This window comes from Sorex fumeus, unplaced genomic scaffold, assembly GCF_029834395.1.
Source record: "Sorex fumeus unplaced genomic scaffold, SorFum_2.1 ptg000039l, whole genome shotgun sequence".
Classification (NCBI taxonomy): Eukaryota; Metazoa; Chordata; class Mammalia; order Eulipotyphla; family Soricidae; genus Sorex; species Sorex fumeus.
In genome coordinates this window covers 15,392,009-15,411,973 of record NW_026606096.1, presented here as the reverse complement: position 1 = coordinate 15,411,973, position 19,965 = coordinate 15,392,009, and the positions used below count along the sequence as shown (strand labels likewise).

Genomic DNA, 19,965 nt, shown 5'->3' with positions numbered 1-19,965 from the left:
TGGTCCCCAGGGTCCACTAGGAATGATCCCTGAGCATAGAATCAGGAGCTAAGTCTTGAGCACTGCCAGATGTGGTGAGAAAGACAAACCAAAAAATGGTGGCATCACCACTGAGCTGTGGAGACGAATCAGTGCTATTTTTGAAAAAGCACATACATTAGCTGACAGTTGGGAACAATTTTAACATGTTAGAGAAAAAATGATGTCACTGCAGAATCTAAGGAGAAAATGATATACCTAGGTTCCCATCCCTGGAGAGAGAATGACCATTCAGCTTAGGTCTAAGTTTAGTATGTCCCTTTCTTTCTGTTCTATTTTATTGTGATCCCATGGCTCACCCCGTTTCTTCCTCAATAAGGACAAAATTAGGAGGATTAAGAAAGATTTAGGGAAGAATTGACAGACTGAAAATAGATTATGCATATTAACAAAGATCCCACAACTCACCTTGATCCATTTATTAGGAAAGTGTATCCCAGTCCAATCAAAGCTCTGAAAATCCACCAAAAGTCCCGCCCCCCACTTTCTCCCTCCCTCCCTATCCATCTTTCCTGGGTGGGTCTCTAAAGAAGTCCTGGGTGGGTCTCTAAAGAAGAGAGACCCACCCAGTGAACAGTATATAAACGCTGTGGTCGCTGTCAAGAGCACACAGTGTGTGACCTCCACAGCCCTGCAAGGAGAGTCAGCTCAAGCCATCATCTAAGACTGCCAGACGAGGTCCCCCTCGCTGTGAGTAGAAATCAATGAGGGGATTTGCAGTTATTTGGGGCTAAAGCTTAATTTCTATGGCTTCTTTATGGTGCGCAGAGTCTAGAGGGCACCTCACAGATGATCTGATATTAATGTACCTTAAACTAAGTTCCAGATGTTAGTTTTCATCACTCTGATGTAGCTGGAGTTTCCCACTCTACATTATGGAGGCGGAATTCTCCAGAAGCTCTAGTCCATGAGTCTCTTCAAGGCTGGTGACACTGGAGGTGGTCTGGGAGAAAGGAGTCAAAGAGGATAATCAGAGGCTCATTAGAATGGGAGGAAGCTGGCTCTGGAATGGAATGATTCCATCCCTTCTTAGGAAGCGTTAGGAATGACCTCATCCGCTCATCCCCAGCAGAACTTATTAGCACTACACAGTACTGACAGATTTTGGGTCCAGAGAGATACTGAGATTGACTTCTCTTCAGACCCCCCCAACCATCTACACTCGATTGCTCACCATCAGGATGATCAAGACCATCCTGTTGTTTGTCGATTGCTTGAGCAGGCCCAAGTAACGTCTCCTTCATCCTAGCCCTGAGATTTTTTTAAAAAGTGCCATATTCAAGGCTCTTTCAGGGTTAGGAGAATGAGACCCATCATTGTTACTGGTATTTGGCATATTGGGTACGCCATGGGGAGATTGCCAGACTCTGCCGTGTGGGCAGGTTACATTCGGTAGCCTGCCAGTTTGTCCAAAGTAGGAATGAGATAATAAGATGTCACATGGCTGCAAATGAGGCCTCACGCTTCCGGGAGCTGGGTTTTATAATCTCTGAGTCTTGGCCGTTGATGGGATTACACGACGCCAGGGGGCCAGCTGGTGGGTGTGACCCCAGCCTACTGGAATTTGGAGGGTCTTGGTGGAGGATGCTCAGCCCCTATCCGAGCAGGATCAATTGCTCAAGGAATGTGAATATTATTTGAGAACCCAACCCTGAGACCAGAGATGTGCAGGGTCATCAGAGGGCACCCCTCATTGAGAGAAAAACATAGTCCAGGACATAGGTCTAACTATGTGACTCTTTTCTGATAGGAGAGAATCCAAGGAGCCCCTTTCTATAAGGATTACCCGTTGACCTTTACCTGCCTTTCCCACACCCGAGGATGGAGGAGGTGTCCGCAGTCCTGGCCAAAATGCAGCCAGAGCTCATCTGTCCCGTCTGCCTGGACTACCTCAATAACCCCATCACCATCGACTGCAGCCACAACTTCTGCGACTCCTGCATCCGCACGTCATGGAAGGACCTGCAGGACAGATTCCCTTGTCCTGTGTGCCGGCGGACCATTCAGGAGATTCGCGTCAGTGGCAACGCCCAGCTGGGCAGGCTGGTGGACCTGGTCAAGCTCCTACATAGCTCTGGGAGTAGCAATATGGTGCGGGCAGAGGAGCGCAGGTGTGAGGAGCACAGGCAGGGAGTGAGCCTCTTCTGCGAGGAAGACCAGGAGCCGGTGTGTCCCCTGTGCGCCCAGGGCCCTGTCCACCAGGGCCACCATGTCAGGCCCCTGGAGGAGGTTGCACATCAGTACAGACAGAGGCTCGGCGGCTTCATCGAGTCCCTGAAGACACAGCTGTCAAAGGTGGAGAAGCTCTTAGCTATCCAAGAGAGAAAGCTCCTGCAGCTGAGAGAGGAGGTAAGAATGCATAACAGTCAGTTGGCCTCGGAATTTGAGCAAGTCACTCAGTTTGTGGAGCGTGAGCAAGAGGCGGCCCTCTGCAGGCTGGCCGAAGAGGACAAACGCCTGCAGCAGCAGTTCAGGGCCAACGTCGCTCTTTACTCAGACCATATCTCAATGCTGAAAGACCTCAGAAGGGAGGTGGCCGAGCGGAGTGTGATGTCCGAGGAGATGGTGCTGAGGGGCGTGAGGGGACTGCAGCAGCGCTGGGCGGGTCTGCAGCTCCCAGCCGTGCAGCCCCTGCGTTTCAGGCCGGTGGCCTACAGCCTCCCTCCTCTGTGCTCAGCGCTCAGCAGCATCATCCGGAGATTCCGAGAGAGCATCAGCCTGGACCCAGACACGGCCCACCCCAGCCTGTGCGTGTCCCAGGACCTCCACTCAGTGACATACGTGAGGGAGAGGCCCAAAGGGGATGGGGATTCCGGGCCCTGGGACTACACTGCACCGTTGGTGGTCCTTGGCCGGGAGGGCTTCACCTCTGGCCGCCACTACTGGGAGGTGCAGGTGGGCGCCAAGCCTGAGTGGGCCGTGGGCGTGTGCAGCGTCGCCCCTTCGGCCGGGGCCTCGCATCCCCTGGTGGCTCCCAAGAGATGCTGGACGCTGCAGCTGCAGGACGGCGACTACCTGGCCGTGAGCGCAGGGGCCGTGCCTCTGGCTCTCAGGGACCAGCCCAAGTCCATCGGCGTTTACCTGGACTGGGAGCTGGGCCAGCTTTCCTTCTACAACGCTGATGACAGGTCTCATCTGCACTCGTTCACGGAGCCCTTTGCTCAGGAGCTCAAGCCGTACTTCAGTGTGGGGCGCGACTGCGCCCCTCTGTCCGTGAGCGTAGGGAGGGGTTAAAGGGAGGATTATCCCGTGGGTTTATTTTCCCACTCTAAGTGAAAAACTGTTGATGTTAACATGATGAAACAGTTGCATAGATATTCATATTTACGGGCAATGAAGAAGAAACGTTCTCTTTTGTAATAAGTCGTATATAGAAATAACTGTACCCTTATTTGTTGTAAATAAAACAAAAAAAATTTAAAATGTAATAGATATTTCAGGTCTTCTGTGCAACAGTAAAGTATTTTGAAAGCATTGCAAAACTTCATAATTGTTATTATATAACACATTATCTGTGAGGTTGGAAGACTTGTATTTCACCAATTTTGATGTTATAGAATCAATGTTCACTAATTTTAATAACATCAAAAACATTACTTTTATGAAAGGAAGAATGATAAAAGATTTCCAATTTTTTGGAAGAATATGTAAGTATGATATTTAACTAGTGGCAGACATTTCCACATAGACAAAAAATCTGGATAGACAGTACACCCTATCTTTTATTCTGTGTAGTAGAATTGTGATTGCCTATTTTGTATGTTTTGAGGGTTTTATATCTAATTTCATTTTATTCATATAGCATATACATGCATATACTGAGGTTAGTTAGAAAACTTTTTTTTCTTTCCATTATATTTTCTGTTTATTTTTGTTTGTTTTTTCACACCCAGGTTAGGGCTGACTTCCAACTTCATGCCTAAGCAAGGATCACTCAGGGGACCAAATTAGTTTCAAATAGTATATTCCTCATCTCCTTCTGAGCCCACACTATTCATTCATTCATCATCCTGTTATTCGTCGATTGCCTCGAGCAGGCCCCAGTAACATCTCTTTCATCCTAGCCCTGAGATTATATTCAAGGCTCTTTAGGAGAACGAGACCCATCATTGTTACTGGTATTTGGCATATTTGGTACGCCACGGGGAGTTTGCCAGACTCTGCCCTGTGGGCAGGCTACATTCGATAGCTTGCAAGTTTGTCCAAAGTAGGAATGAGATAATAAGATGTCATAAAAAGATGTCCTGATGAGATGTTGCGCGGCCACAAATGCGGCTGCGTGGTTCCGGGAGCTGGATTTTATAGTCTCTGAGTCTTGGCCGTTGATGGGATTACACGGCGCCAGGGGGCCAGGTGGTGGGTGTGACCCCCGCCTACTGGAATTTGGAGGATCTTGGTGGAAGATGCTCAACTCCAATCCGAGTAGGCTTAGAGATCTCGGCCCCGGAACCCGCGTGGCTTTGTCCCTCTGCCAGTACCTTCATGTGTGCGGAGAGTGGTCTCAGCATGGTGGTGGCTGGTCCTGGAGGTCTTCGGCTGCTGGAGCCTTGTCGGGGCGGGGAGGAAAGCTCAACCCGCTCCCCTCCAAGGGACCCCGGCGAGGAACAGCCAGGCGCAGGGGCAGGAGCCCACACTATAGGTACCTTTAACATTCATGTTTGTACTAACATCCTCCTGAGTACAATATCATTGTCACTGTTCTCCTTTTGTTCATCGATTTGCTCAGTGGGCCCAGTAACCTCTCCATTGTGAGACTTGTTCCTGTGTATGGCATATCGAATACATCACGAGGAGCTTGCCAGGCATTGCCATGCGAGCGAGATACTCTCGGTAGCTTGCCGGGCTCTTCGAGAGAGACAGAGGAATCGAACTCAGGTCAGCCATGTTGGCTGCCTGCAAGGCAAACGCCCTACCCGCTATGGTATCACTCCAGCCCAAGATTCAAAGTATAAATTTTAATTCTCTGCTGTGTTACTGTGTGCAGAAGCTGACACAGCATTTTCTTATGAAACAATGGAGCCACCATGCGGAAGCTGAATAGGCGGAAGCAGAGAGAAATGTTAGGCAAAAAAGGGCCAAGGAACTCTTGCTGACATAGAAATTAAAACTGAGGGGCTGGTGATACAGTGCAGTGTTCCACCGCACTTGTCTTGAACATGGATCCCAAGGCTTCTCCAGAAGTGATTCCTGAGCCCAGAGCCAGGAGTAACACCTGAGCTGTGCTGGGTGTGGCCTCCCAAAAATTCAAACTGATTCCTGGTCTTGCCGTTGGATTCATTTCTTAAACTTTATAAAAGAGAGAACTCAAAAAGTCTTCCAGAGATTTCTAAATTTGCTTTTCAGCAAAATGGCTATCAAAGATGTAGAGACTAGAAAATCAGGATTTTTAGTATAGCAGATGAGGATGTTTTATTTATTAATTTATTTATTCTGGTTTTGGAACCACAGCCAGCGATGTTCAGAGTTTAATCCTGTCTCTGCACTCATGAATTACTCCTGGTAGTGCTTGGGCAACCATATGGGATTCCAGGATCAAAACATGGGTGGCAGTGTGCAAAGTAAGCTCCCTACCCCTTATACTATTTCCTCAGCCCTTGGTGAGATTATTTTTAAATCAACTAATAACTTTTACCTAAGTAAGTAAAGTAAAGGCCCTCCCGTTGATCTTCGATTTGCTCAAGCGGGCCCAGTAATGTCTCCATTGGAGACTTTGTTGTTACTATGTTTGGCATATCGAATACATCACGAGGAGCTTGCCAGGCTCTGCCCCGCGAGCGAGATACTCTCGGTAGCTTGCCGGGCTCTCCGAGAGGGGGGAGGAATCAAACTCGGGTCGGCCATGTTGGCTGCGTGCAAGGCAAATGCCCTACCGCTGTGCTATCGCTCCAACCCTCAACTTTTACCTATTAGATGATAATAGGTGATAGGTGATATTGGTGATATAGATGATAACTTTTACCTATTAGATGAAAAGCAATTTTTCAAAGACCTCGAGGCAACAGGAAACTGCTGATTATGAAGACAGGTAAAAGTTGTGTCCAATTAATAATTCAATGGGGGCAAAATGAACATCCTGACATAGACTTTCAGATTTCACTTTCTTCCTTAGCAATGTAATTCAGTGCAAACGAGAACGTGCATTTTAGCATAGCACACAGACACCCTGTACTGATTTAATCCTGAGAGATTCTTCTGTGCCTCACCACTAATCAGAAACTCAGAATATCCTTTTAGCTCCAGTTGGTTCTGCTCTCCTTCCTGGAGGTGGAGCCGCCACAACTTAAAGGGTGCCAACAATGTCCTAGACCCACTTAGTGGCCTATAAATGCCCTGCTCACAACAAAAGAGCACAAAATGCTACCAGCCTGGTGTCCTACTGTCTTCAAAGAGATCTGTCAGAGACCAGCCCTGAAGAATCGCAGAGCATTGATCCTTGAACTATTCAAGGTAAGCTGGAAGATGTGATCACCTTGGAAGTGGATTGATCAAGGGAATATAGTTATGGGAGATGGTCTGTATGGATTCATAGACGGGTCTTGTATAATAAGGTTGGGGGGGGGTGCGGGTGGGGGTGATAATCTGGTCAGAAGAGACTGAAAGTAATGTTAAGTTGTCACAGGTCAGGAACCAGCCAAAAAGGGATTGAAAGTGGAAAAAAAAATATCCTTTCCATATGACTCACAAGAAATGGGAGTTAGCTCAGAAGTGTTCATGGAATGCTTTTAAAAAGCATCTTTGATCTTAGAGATTGGTGAATGCAGGCCAGTTCTGGGGAGAACGCAGTCAGTGATGTGTAAGAGAGAGGTCCAGCCCTGACTGTCACCCCTTGGTCCTAACCAAAATGAATTCCTCTTCATTTGAAGTTTCATATGGGGTCTGAGAAGCAGGAACCATGAGTGGAAAGAACGTAGAGTGAAAAGAATGATAAGAGGTTAGGGATGTTTGGAGTAATCCCTGAAGTAACATTGTAGACTCAGAAATTTTGATATCTCAGATATTTGAAATGTAGGGAAGAAAAAGATAAGAAATCTCAGATATTTGAAATGTGGGGAAAAGACAGAAAAGAGTAAGATAAAATTTGATTTGGTTAGAAGAGGGGCAACACAATAATGGTGAGCTCTAATATATTACTAGACAGCATATTAGGCAGATGAAACAAAACTATTATGATAACCATAAGAAATCCTCCAATACAAATGTAACTCCAGCTTTCTTTTTCTCAGCCTTTTCAAGCAAAACTCAGACCACATATTAGTTCATATGTAAATTCTAATTTTTTTGATAATTATTGGATAGAACCTGTTTTAATGTCAATAAATCATAATATAATTATTAAAAGGAAGGCTTGTAACAATTAGACGCTCAACGCTACATTGCCTTATATTACTTTTTCTGTCAGAATAAATGCATTTTTGTAAATGCAAATGAGTATTTGTCAGAGCTTGCTAGAAAAGTGGAAAGAGTGTTCAGATTCCTTAAGGAAAGAGAGTAATGAGCATATATTTTCTTCTTACAGCCTGGTTACTGGAGGACTAAACTATATTCTGAAAGACTTATCTTCAAAAGACTTATATTCCAGGGCCCGAGTGATAGTACAGTGGATAGAGCATTTGCCTTGCATACAGCCGACCCCCAGCATCCCATGTGGTCCCCCAGCACTGCCAGGAGTAATTCCTGAGTGCAGAGCCAAAAGTAACCCCTGAGCATTGCCGGGTGTGGCCCAAAACAAACAAAAAGAAAAAGTCAAAAAGAAAAGAAAAAAAAATTCTAAAAGATCTATCTTTAGAATACTTATATTTTAAAAGACTTATCTCCAGACATCCTTCTTCCAAGAATGGCTTTTTCCACTTCCCTGGCCAAACGCCAATCAGAAGCCAGGTGCCCTCTCTGTCTAGATTACCTGAGAGACCCAGTGACTCTAGCCTGTGGCCACAACTTCAGTGTCTCCTGCATTCAACAGCGCTGGGTTGAACTACAGGACATCTTCCCCTGTCCTGTCTGCCTCCACCACTGCCCTGACAGGAACTTGAAGAGAAACAACCAATTGTGTCACATCACTGACATCGTTAATCAGCTCCCCATCAGAGGGACTAAAAGGAAACGGCAGGAACGGAAACTATGTGAGAAGCACCAGGAGGTCTTGGACATGTTCTGTGAGGAGGACTCTGAACTCTTGTGTCCCCAGTGCAGGACCACCCCTGACCACCAGGATCACTACCTCCTCCCTGCTGAGAGAGCTGCAGCAAGTCAAAGAAAGAAGCTCAGAAGCTCCATGGAGCTTCTGAAGAGGAAGATTGAAACCACTGAAACGGATTGTAAGAAACAAATTTCAAAATTTCTTGAAGAGAGTCTTGAAGAGATTCAGAAGACAGAATTAGATTCTGAATTTAAAGAATTCATTTTTTTCTTGAGAAGGGAACATTTTGCAAGTGATGCCAGATTAATTAAGGAAGAGAACAAAGAGAAGGATAAACTCACCGAAAACAAAAGCTATATTTCAAGTCACATGGACACACATAAAAATCTTCTAAGTGAAGCAAGAGAAAAGTATTTGTTGCCCAACCTAGAGTTGCTATCCAACATCAAAAGTATTCAAAGTCGGCACAAAGACTTAACCCTCCTGTAGGATAACACTCTTTTGTTCTTCCTCAGGTAGCTTAGGTTTGTCAGGTCACACCCATCTAAGAATACTGAACTTGTATTGTAAGCAATGTCAAGAGAGAAGGAGGCAGAGAAATACAGGAGTGAAGAGCATTGGAATAAACTACTATTGATATAGACCGGCCTGGCCCCCGTTTCTTCTTCCGTCTGCCCTTGGCCAACAGCCGTTCCGATCCCGGCCACACACAGCGGCTCAAGAGCACCGAACGCATGCGGTGAGACAGTGCTGTCCAGTGAGTCCGTGAACACACACCCTTCGGCGTGATAAGATTTTACACCCTCCCAGCAGTCTTTTTGTATAAACTCAAGACAGAGAGTTTAACCCTCCCTCCACATTATTTTGGTCTGCACAAAATGATCAGCAAGTTCCAAGTAGATTTGACACTTGATCCTGAAACTGCACATCCAAGTCTGATTATCTCCAAAGACAGGAAAAGTATATCTACAACAAGTCTACCACAATTTCTTGACAACTCCCAGACATTTACTCCTTACCCAGCTGTGCTCAGCTGTGAGGGCTTTGATGGGGGCAGGCATTTTTGGCAAGTAGAAGGAAGTCACAGGGGTTGGTGAATGGTCCATTGGTCTTTGTAAAAAATCATTCTGCAGAAATTCTGAGATACTACCAACCCCTGGGAATGGCTATTGGGCATTTTTACAGTCTGCAAAGAACACTGAACAGGACATGGACATTAAACAAGCGGACCCAGGTATGCAATTTGGTGTATTTCTAGACTATGAATTGGGAGAACTTTCCATTTATCATTTGAATAACAGATTATATTTGTGTGAAATCACTGATAAATTCACAGGAAAACTGATTGCATATTTTGTTATTGAACCCTCTTCAAAATCATTTTCATTATGTTTGACCACAAAGGAATGGTGAACTTCTATGTGAATTATTTGTGTTTGAGTGTGTTTGAGTGATTTTTTTTTGGTAAACAATCTTTATAAGGTTTATAAAAAAAAGTTTAAAAGATTTATAAATTCCTGGTTCATATTTGTTGTCTGCCTACTGAAATCCTATAGGGCTCACAGTTTTTGCTTCCCCTTGAGCCAAACCTTCCTGGACTACTAAGAAAGATTTTTGGAGAGGAGAAAAGCTTCACGTCACTGTTCTCCCATTGTTCATCGATTTGCTCCAGCAGGCCTAGTAATGTCTCCATTGTGACACTTGTTACTGTGTTTGGCATACTGAGTACGTCACGGGTAGCTTGCCAGGCTTTGCCTTGAGCACAAGATACTCTTGGTAGCTTCCCAGGCTCTCCGACAGGGGTGGAGGAATTGAACTTGGGTTGGCCAGGTCGGCCTCATCTAAGGCAAACACCCTACCTGCTTATGGAAAGAAAATCTTGAGTTGTGCTACCCTCTTCTCAAAAGCTGGAGCGATAGCACAGCAGGTAGGGTGTTTGCCTTGCATGCAGCCAACATGGCCGACCCGAGTTCGATTCCTCTGCCCCTCTCGGAGAGCCCGACAAGCTACCGAGAGTATCTCACTGGCACCGCAAAGCCTGGCAAGCTACCCGTGACATATTCTATATGCCAAACACAGTAACAACAAAGTCTCACGATGGAGACGTTACTGGGCCCGCTCGAGAAAATCGATGAACAAGGGGAGGACAGTGACAGTGACCTTCTTCTCATACAAACCAGTAACCACCAACATCTTAGCTACTTGCTTTTCCATGAACTCAGTTATTTGGGGATACCTATTTTGATCATTCCTGCACTCACAAAGGAACAAGATAGGGGACTAGAGAAACCTCTGGGCACAGATGCATGAGGAATGACTTCCTACTCAAGGCCCTGTATCAGATTTCTCTCCAGGTTCCTCCACGGCCCAGTGGCCCCCATCTCCACCCACCCCACCCTGTGCCAGGCTCCAGTTTGCTTTCTCCCTTTCCCAGTGGTTGGGAACCCAGCCAGCCTGGATGTGCTCATTTCATCCCCTGCCCTAGTAGGCCTGACCTCAGATTCTGTAAGCTACCCATCCCGCGTCTTGCATGAACTGGTAAGCACCCCTCACCCCACAAGCCACAGTGAGTCCCTATTCTCCTCTCCAGTTTTTCTAGTCAAGCCCCCAAACCAGAGTCCCCTATCTGCATCGCCTCTGGTCTGCAGGACGGCAAGAAATGTGACAGGGAAGAGGCCAATTTCATAGGAGCCAAAAGCAGGAGAACCCCCCTCCTCCACTTACTTATGGGATGTTTAAGGTGTAGCAGGTGTTGATAATCATTCAACAGCTCCAGAAGAAATATCTCCCCCAGAATCGGAAGTCCAGTCCTCACGATGAAGGGCCAGTCCTAGGTCTTACTGCTTTTAGGAGGAAAACAGGAAATGGAGCAAAATAAAGAGAGGGTTTCTAGGATGGCATTAGTCCTTGTACTCCATGCTCTTCCCTGGGTTCTTTCTCTGTGACCTGTTATGTGTTTTTTTAAAAGACTTTGTATTATTTTTCAAAAGACTGCTGCATCTGACCTTCAATTTTCCTTTCGGTGGTAAACAGGGGTAAAGGAATCACTTTATTATTTTGCTTCAGTTAAGCCACTGTAACATATTAACACTAATGCCTTCTCAGTAAATTTGAACACAAAAATGGATGCTATCACTTCCACCCAAAATCTTTGATATCCAAGCAACCACACCATACACAGATGAATAAAGATTTTTGTCCTTCAATGGAGGGAGGGAAATGTACCTGCCACAGAAGCAGACTGGGGGTGGGAGGAAAATCAGAGAGATTGGTGGAAGGTAGTGAGCACTGGTGAAGGCATTGTTGGAACAATATATGCCTGAAACTCAATCTCAAACGGCTGTCGTTTTGTAAGTTTTGGTAATTCAATTTTAAAAAAAGAAAAGAAAAAATATTTTTTACTTTCCTTCACTGCACCCCATTCCTCCAAAAAAGATAGGTGACTTCATCATCATTGATGCTTCAAAATAATTTGGGGATAGATTCCCCCTGACTGGGATGACGAAAGCTGGCACCATGCAGAAAGGCTGAGCTGTGGAGGAACAGCTCTGGGACCTTGAAGTCATATGAGTGTCCAGGCAGTTGGCACTTTCAACTGTGCTTATTGTGCTTCTTTGGCCAACTTCTACCAATGCTGGTTTTGGCCCATCTGATTTATATAACACAAGTACTCATGACAGTGATTCTTGTTTAAGGATAAAGGCCTCCTTTGAAGTCTTTCTTTAAGTGTTTCTCTCATGGTCTTCTAAACACCTGTTTGTACTCCACACAAATTTTAGAGGTCTCCAGGCATTGTGCTCTTATGTCTGACTGTATTGTCATCTTCTGGTCAACCATGACTAAAGATGAGTTCTCAGGATATTAAAATCCCATACGTTTGAGTTAGTGCCTATTAAAATCTTGAAGTAGAGACTCGAGAGATAGTGTAACGGGTAATAGCATTTGTGTTGAGCACAGCAGACCTTGATTGAATCCCTGGAACCCCGTATGGTGCCCTGAGACCCACTTGGAGTGATCCCTGAACATAGAACCAGGAATAAATCCTGAGCACTTCCGGTGTGTCCCAGAAACAAAGCAACACAGAGGCACCAGATTCAAAGTGTCTGGGCAAGCCAACTGCCCATCAGTGCTGACCAGAGATGCATGCACCACCGTACTTGCTGCCCGCTGGGCCCTCCGTAAAGCACACCTCTGTGTGCCCTGCCACAGAATGGGGGTAGCAGATCAGGGTGTCCCAGGCACTGACCGGTTGCACAAGGGGTTGCCCAGTGATGACCTAAGACATGGCCTGCATCAAGAGCTGGAACCACGACTGCATGAAGTTCTTAGGCAAATGACCATGTAACCAGCTATCCTTCAATACAGGTGAGCCACCAAGTTCCGCGAGTATATGAAAAGGGCAAACTCAGCCATCATCAGTAATATGGATAATTGCCCTTCTTCAGGATGAAAACACAAACTGGGATCTATCTCTGCAGAAAATATTTTTGACTGGAGAGATGCTCAGAGGCCTGGAGCACAAGTTTTGCCCACATGAGACCTGAGTTTGATCCCTGGCATTGCATGGTATCCTGAGCGTTGCCTGGAGTGACCTCTCTCCACGGGGACGGATTAACAAATGAACCCAAAACCTAGCACTCATGATTCTTTTGTCATTCTGGAGGTCAGAAGTTTAAAATGGTTCTCACTCGCTGACCCCCAGGGTGCTAGCAGGTCTCAGTTCTGGGGAAGAACAGACACTCTTCCCTCGCCCGCCTCCTCATCCTGGGGCTGCCATCCTAGACCATGAGTCTTTTCTGTAGTCAGAGTCAAGAACATCGCATCTTCATATCTCTCTTAGCTTCAGGCTCCCAGCACCTACTTCCTTACTGATTCCTGCTTCCTTACTAATAAGACCCTTGCAATCCCATGAAACCCACTTGCATAGTCCAGGATTCTCCAATTCTCCTCAGAGATTTTAGCCTGAAGACCCAATAGTTTCCTTGGCTTGTCTCAATATCTCTTCTGAGAATAGCCATGAAGTTAGGATGTTTACAGAGTGGCACATGTCCCCCTCCTTATTTAAATGGAATCTCCACTCCTGTAACAACTTATCCATCCTTCTCTTTTGTTGGGATTTACAATGCTGTTAATTAGACTTTGCATTTTTATTGACATTTACAGTACTGTTAATTAAACTAAACAACTAATCCAGGTTCAATTGCCAGCGTCCCATATGGTCCCCATGGAAAATTGCTAAGAGTAATCCTGAGTTCAGAACCAGAAGAATGCACCGAGCATTTCTGGGTGTGGCCCCAAAACAAAACAAAACAAAACAAAGTCTTAGGATGGTTCTGAGATAACAAACCATGAATTAGAGTTCCTAACTGATGTTTGTCATATTATTTGTGTAGAGCTCATATGATAAATGTTAGTTAGCCTCAGAAATGTTTCCACACATCTGTACTTTGTCATTGATGGACTTGGTGTTCCATTTGTTTAAGTTTCTCTGGAGATTCCACCTGACTGGGAACAAGAATCTGTAAACATATTAGTCCAATACACTGCCCTTTCGTTGATCATCAATTTGCTCGAGCAGGCCCAATAACGTCTCCATTTTGAGACTTCTTTTTACTGTCTTTAGCACATTGAATACATCATGGGTAGCTTGCCAGGCCTTGCCATGCAGACGAGATACTCTCGGTAGCTGGCCTGGCTCTCTGAGAGGGTCAGAGGAATTGAACCTGCTCAGCAGTGCTGGCTGTGAAGAGAACCGTGCAGACTCTTCTGCCCCCTTCCCTGACTGTGCTTGCCGGGATCCCTTGGAGGGGGACGGCTTAAGTTTCCCTCCCCGCCCCAAGCAGAGACCCGGCAGCTGAAGACCTCCAGAACCAGCCACAACCATGCTGAGACCACTCTCCACACGCATGAAGGAACCGGCCGAGGAACACAGGTATGAGGGCCCCGGGGCTGAGATGTCCAAGCCTGCTTGGATCAGGGCTGAGCATCCTCCACCCAGATCCTCCATCTTCTAGTAGGCGGGGGTCACACCCACCAACTGCCCCCTGGTACCCTGTAATCCCATCAATGGCCAAGACCTAGAGACTATAAAACCCAGCTCCCAGAAGGGCATGGCCGCAAATGAGGGACATCTTATTATCTCATTTTAGCTTTGGACAACCTGGCAGGCTACCAAATGTAACCTGCCCACACAACAGAGTCTGGCAAACTCCCCATGGTGTACCCAATATGCCAAATACCAGTAACAATGATGGGTCTCATTCTCCTAACCCTGAAAGAGCTTTGAATATGGCAGTTTTTAAAATCTCAGGGCTAGGACGAAGGAGACGTTACTGGTACTACTCGAGGCAATCGATGAACAACAGGATTATCGTGATGGTGAGCGTGATCAATCAGGCTGGCTGCGAGCAAGACAAATGCCCTACCACTGTGCTATCGCTCCAGCTCCCATTAGTCCAAGCAGAAAGAAAGAACAAGTTACCTGAGAATTGGGCAAAAATATAGGCACACAAACACCAGTGGGTAGAAAACTTGAGATGTTTTGTCTAGGCATTTTGAGAACAGGATGGTATAGAGGAGAAAGATCTGACTCACTGCACAGAATGTCTGAAGTGTTGTGAGGCATCTGACAGCTCTGTCCATACCTTGATTTAAGAATTGCAGTTCTTTATTTTAAAAAACTGCACTTAAATTCTATGGTTTACCAAGGAGATGGGCTGGGGCGATAGGTTTGCCTTGCACGCCAGTGACCCGGGATCAATTGCTCCTCTCCTCTCAGAGAGCCCAGCAAGCTACCGAGAGTATCTGCCCACACGGGAAAGCCTGGAAAGCTCCCTGTGACGTATTCGATATGCCAAAAAACGGTAACAAGTCTCACAGTGGAGGCGTTACTGGTGCCCACTCGAGCAAATTGATGAATAACGGTAGGACAGTGCTACAGTGCTACCAAGATGTTCATAATACGTTTTTTTATGGGCATTCAATGTTCCTACACTAAACCCACCACCAGTGTGACCCTCCCTCCACCATTGTTCCCATTTTCCTCATTTTCCTAACCACTCCCTAAATTGCCTCATTAGTGTAGGCCCGAAACAATTTATTTTTATTGCCTGTTTCAATGAGTAATAGACTAATGGGATATCCATTAGTCTAAATGACTAAAGGAATTATAAAAAATAACCACTAAAAGAAAATTTATGAAGGGTGTTACATCTCGTCATGGGGTCATTAAGTCCTTTTGTTGCTAGTTTAGCCTTGTATTTGTTTTTGTTTATTGAGTTTAGTTGGCTTCTATGTTATTTTCCCATATAATTTGGTGTGCTTCTACTAGAATGTCAGTACTGTACAATTTGGAGGTGTTACTGGACCACAAACGCCCTCCTACGCACCCCCACCCCGTCCCCGCCCTTGAGGAACTCCAGAAATTGTAGACCTGAACTAATGGATGAGTTTACATGTCAGAGACTCTGGGATGTGGGTATCAATAACTTCCAGGGCTTCCTAAAGTTTAGGGTTAGGAAGGGGGAGAATGGGAGGTTACCCACTGCCACTCTGAAAAGACCCAGAGTATTCAGCCTGAAAACCACTGTACTTGAATTTGTGTCTGTTTGGTGTCTCTGCAGAGATTTGTCATGAAGCAGTGGAGTTGGGCCTTTGGCAGCTCTAGGATGCAGCTACAAAGACTTTGGGAGGGTGAGGACTTAGCATCTCCCCCCCAAAGACACCCCCAGAGATTTTAGCTGGGAATTTGGTGTATCCATGAATTTTAGTGGGTTGGCTTGCATCTCTTTGGAGATTTAGTTGACTCTGAGACTCGTGAGAATACTATTCTTTTAACATGTGTTCCAAACATCTTGCAAAGAACAACATGGACTGTTCTGGAAGTTCCTTTAACATCTGTGTTCATGACTCAATCACAACAGGAAATATAATTTTTGAAGAAGGAGACCCTCCTGAAGAGACACATATCAATCCAGTCAAGAGTCAGGGTTCCCACTGACTAGACCGTAAAGGCACAGCACCTCGGGGCAAGCTCTGATGATGGACACCTTGTACCATAGGCTGAGCTCGGTGCCCACAACTAGAGCTGGTTGCTGTGTGAATGCTGAAAAGCACAAAATGTGTTTGGGACCCAGAAAACAAGAGGCAAATAATTAAATCTGGAAATACCTCTCTTACTGACAGGGGAAGTAAAACTGCTTGATCAGAAGTTAAGCACGGAGTCAGCCCCTGCCCCCTGGGGAAATGCAGCTGAGGTCTGCTTCAAAGTCCATACTCATGGCAATGCCAACAAACATTCCTCTTTGTGTCCAGGAAACTCAAGTTTACAAAGATCCTTGAGCTGGATAAACTTCCTTCAGTCTTGTGTGAAATGGAACCTAGGAATCACGTTTCCCTTAAAAAGTGAAACTTAGCGCTGGAGTGATAGCACAGCAGGTAGGGAGTTTGCCTTGCATGCGGCCGACCAGGGTTCGAATCCTAGCATCCAATATGGTCCCCTGAGCACTGCCAGGAGTAATTCCTGAGTGTATAGCCAAGAGTAACCGCTGAGAATCGCTGGGTATGACCCCAAAAAGGAAAAATAAATAAATAAATAAAATAAAAAGTGAACCTCCCTGACATTTGCTTTGGAAGGAGACAGGAATCCAGACTGCCCTTTCCTCAGTGTGGAGAGATCATCCCCACCTATCATTGCCTCCCTCCACAAATGCATAGTTTCTCTAAAGGGTTTAAATGGCTCTATACCAATTCATGGGAAAATATGGGTCACTAATCACTCTTCTTGTTCCCACCTGAAACACTTTGAAAGAGGTCATCCAAAAACAGGAGACTTTAAAGTATTTCAAATACATATATGAAAACTATTGGAACTCAGACAGGAAATTTTATATACTAGTCTAAGAAAGAAGGCATTAAAAGAGCTATACTTGGAGTATCATGTTTCACTCAAATGAGAGAAAGAATCCGGAGTTCTGACCTCCTTTGAGGATCAAGAATCAGGGATGCTGTCTCATTTGCCAAGGCGTCAAAAATCAGAAGGGCTGGACACGTAATGAGATTTGGAGATGACCACTGGAAGAGAGCCGGTTTACTGACTGGATTCCACGGGACTTCTTCGTTAAGACCCTAAACGATTGATTTGAGGCTCTTTGTGTTCCTAGAACGAACAGACACCATTGGGCTACGCTAGCACGCGACAGGGAGAAATGGAGATGTTACTGGCACCCGCTGGAGCAAATCGACCATTAATGGGAAGTCAAATGATCAAGTCTAAGAAAGAAACAACAGAAAACATAAGCAACTGAATAAAAAACGCCTTTATTGGAAATGTGGTACACAAAAGAGAAGCCTGTCTGCCATCCCAGGCAGTAGGGAAGGGCATGTGCTTCAAGCGCAGTGTAACCAGGACAACTTATTTCCACAGTGAGGAATTTCCTGAAAAGTCACCGGTTTTTGTGAGGGTGAGTGCTGAGCAAGCATGGTTGAGCTGCAGAAAAATAAATTTATATAATCCTGCATGGGACATAACAAAAGAAATCTTAAGACCATCTCCAGGTAGTACATCTGAACATTCAGGGCTGGGATCTACCACCTACCCATACCACCATCCAACCAAAAAAAAAAAAAAAAGAAATATACAGAGAAAAAAACAATGCTATTCTTCCCTGAAAGTGAAATGAATACTTTTCAAAAAAATCATGCCAGATTCAATGACAACTGAATTAAATAAGACACAGTGATCATTGCAAAATCCACAACCTACTCTATAAAGTAATTACAGGAAGAAAGCAGAAACAGGGATCAACCCCCTAAGCCCTGCCTGCCCCCACGGAGAGAGGGGTGCAGTCACGCCCCACTCGGAAGTATGGCTTGAGCTCTTGAGCAAAGGGCTCGGTGAACGAGTGCAGGAGAGACCTGTCGGTGGCGTTGTAGAAGGAAAGCTGACCCAGCTCCCAGTCCAGGTAAACGCCGATGGCCGCGGGTTGGTCCCTGAGAGCCAGAGGCACGGCCCCCGCACTCATGCCCACGGCCAGGTAGTTGCCGTCCTGCAGCTTCAGCGTCCAGCATCTCTTGGGAGCCGCCAGAGGCCGCGAGGTCTGGGCCGAAGGGGCGACGCTGCACACGCCCACGGCCCACTCGGGCTTGGTGCCCACCCATACCTCCCAGTAGTGGCGGCCAGAGGCGAAGCCCTCCTGGCCCAGGACCACCAGCTCGGCTGCATCTTCGGGTAGCCCTGGATCCCCACCAAGCTTGGGATTTTTCCTCACCCAGGTCACAGACTTTTTATCTTTAGACACCCGCAGGCTGGGGTGGGCCGTGTCGGGGTCCAGGCTGATGCTCTCTCGGAATCTCAGGATGATGCTGCTGAGCGCTGAGCACAGAGGAGGGAGGCTGTAGGCCACCAGCCTGAGGCGCAGGGCCTGCACTGTCGGGGGCCTCAGGCCCTCCCAGCGCTGCTGCAGGCCCCTCACTCCCCTCAGCACCATCTCCTCGGACATCACGCTCTGCTCGGCCACCTCCCGTCTGAGTTCTTTCAGCGCCGAGATGTGGTCCGAGTAGGCCTCCAGGTTGGCCCTGAGCTGCTGCTGCAGCCGTTTTTCCTCTTCTGCCAGCCTGCGGAGAGCTGCCTCTTGCTCATGCTCCACACACTGGGTGAGAAGCTCAAATTCTGAAGCCAACTGACTCTTAAGCATTCTGGCCTCCTCTGTCAGTTGAAGAATCTTTCTATCATGGGTGACTTTTAGCTTCTGCACCTTTGCCAACCGCTTCTTCAGGGACTTGATGTACCTGTTGAGCCTCTGTCTGTGATAGGATGTGGCCTCCTCTACAGCACTCTGAAGATCAAGACCCCGGGCACACAGGGGACACAGCAGCTCATGGTCATCCTCACAGAAGAGGCTCATCCCCTGCCTGTGGTCTTCATGCCTGCGCTCCTCTCCCCGTGCCATCTTGCTGCTCTCGGATCTGTGCATGTTCTTGGCCAGGTCCACCAGCCTGCCCAGCTGGGCGTTGGCACTGACACGCATCTCCTGGCGGACCAGCTGGCACACGGGACAAGGGAATGTGTCCTGCAGGTCCTTCCATGACATGCGGATGCAGGAGTCGCAGAAGTTGTGGCCGCAGTCGATGGTGACAGGGTCCTTGAGGTAGTCCAGGCAGACGGGACAGAAGCATTTTGGCTGCATTTTGGCCAGTACTGCTGACACCTCTTCCATCCTCAGGTGTGGGAAGGGCAGGACTTGGATAGCGTGGGCACTCTCTGAATGTGGGACTCCTCGGCGGTTTCCTGTCAAAATAAGTTACACCTTCAGACCTCTATCGTATACCCAATGTCTTTCTCAGTGAGGATCCCTCTCTGATGACTTATCATACTGCCTGATCCACTGTTGTCCAGTGACTCAAGTCACAGGGAGCAGCCCGTCATGAATAAATGTGGATATGAAGAGAAGTTGAGCTCAATAACTCTCTTGGCCAGCAAAATCTACAGCTTTAAAAGAGCTGATGTGTTCTGAGGAAGAGAAGACCCTCCCAAGGAAGTAGGAGAACAAGCTTTCCAGGGCCCTGCTCACCATCCTCAAGGCAACCAGATTCTCCTTCTCCATAATCACTCAAAGATGCCAACTCTGTAAGGCTTTATGGAATAGAACCCTGGATATTTAGTGACAATCCCCAGCTGTGACCAAAGTCCTGGAGATGGGGAAATGACTCAACATAATCCAGGAAGATAGGTGCTGAGGTGTAGTATTTCATATAAGCAAATCAGATCCTCTATGAAGTATTTCCTCCAA

The 19,965-nt window shown here is 46.6% G+C and overlaps 1 protein-coding gene across 1 annotated transcript; it reads right to left on the bottom strand.

Annotated features, from left to right (window-relative positions):
* Window positions 1-17,985: 17,985 nt before the first annotated feature.
* Window positions 17,986-19,392, bottom strand: LOC130028160 (tripartite motif-containing protein 75-like). The gene has a single exon (XM_056118869.1). It carries the CDS (start codon window positions 19,390-19,392, stop codon window positions 17,986-17,988), a length of 1,407 nt encoding a protein of 468 aa, XP_055974844.1.
* Between the last annotated feature and the right edge of the window lie 573 nt (window positions 19,393-19,965).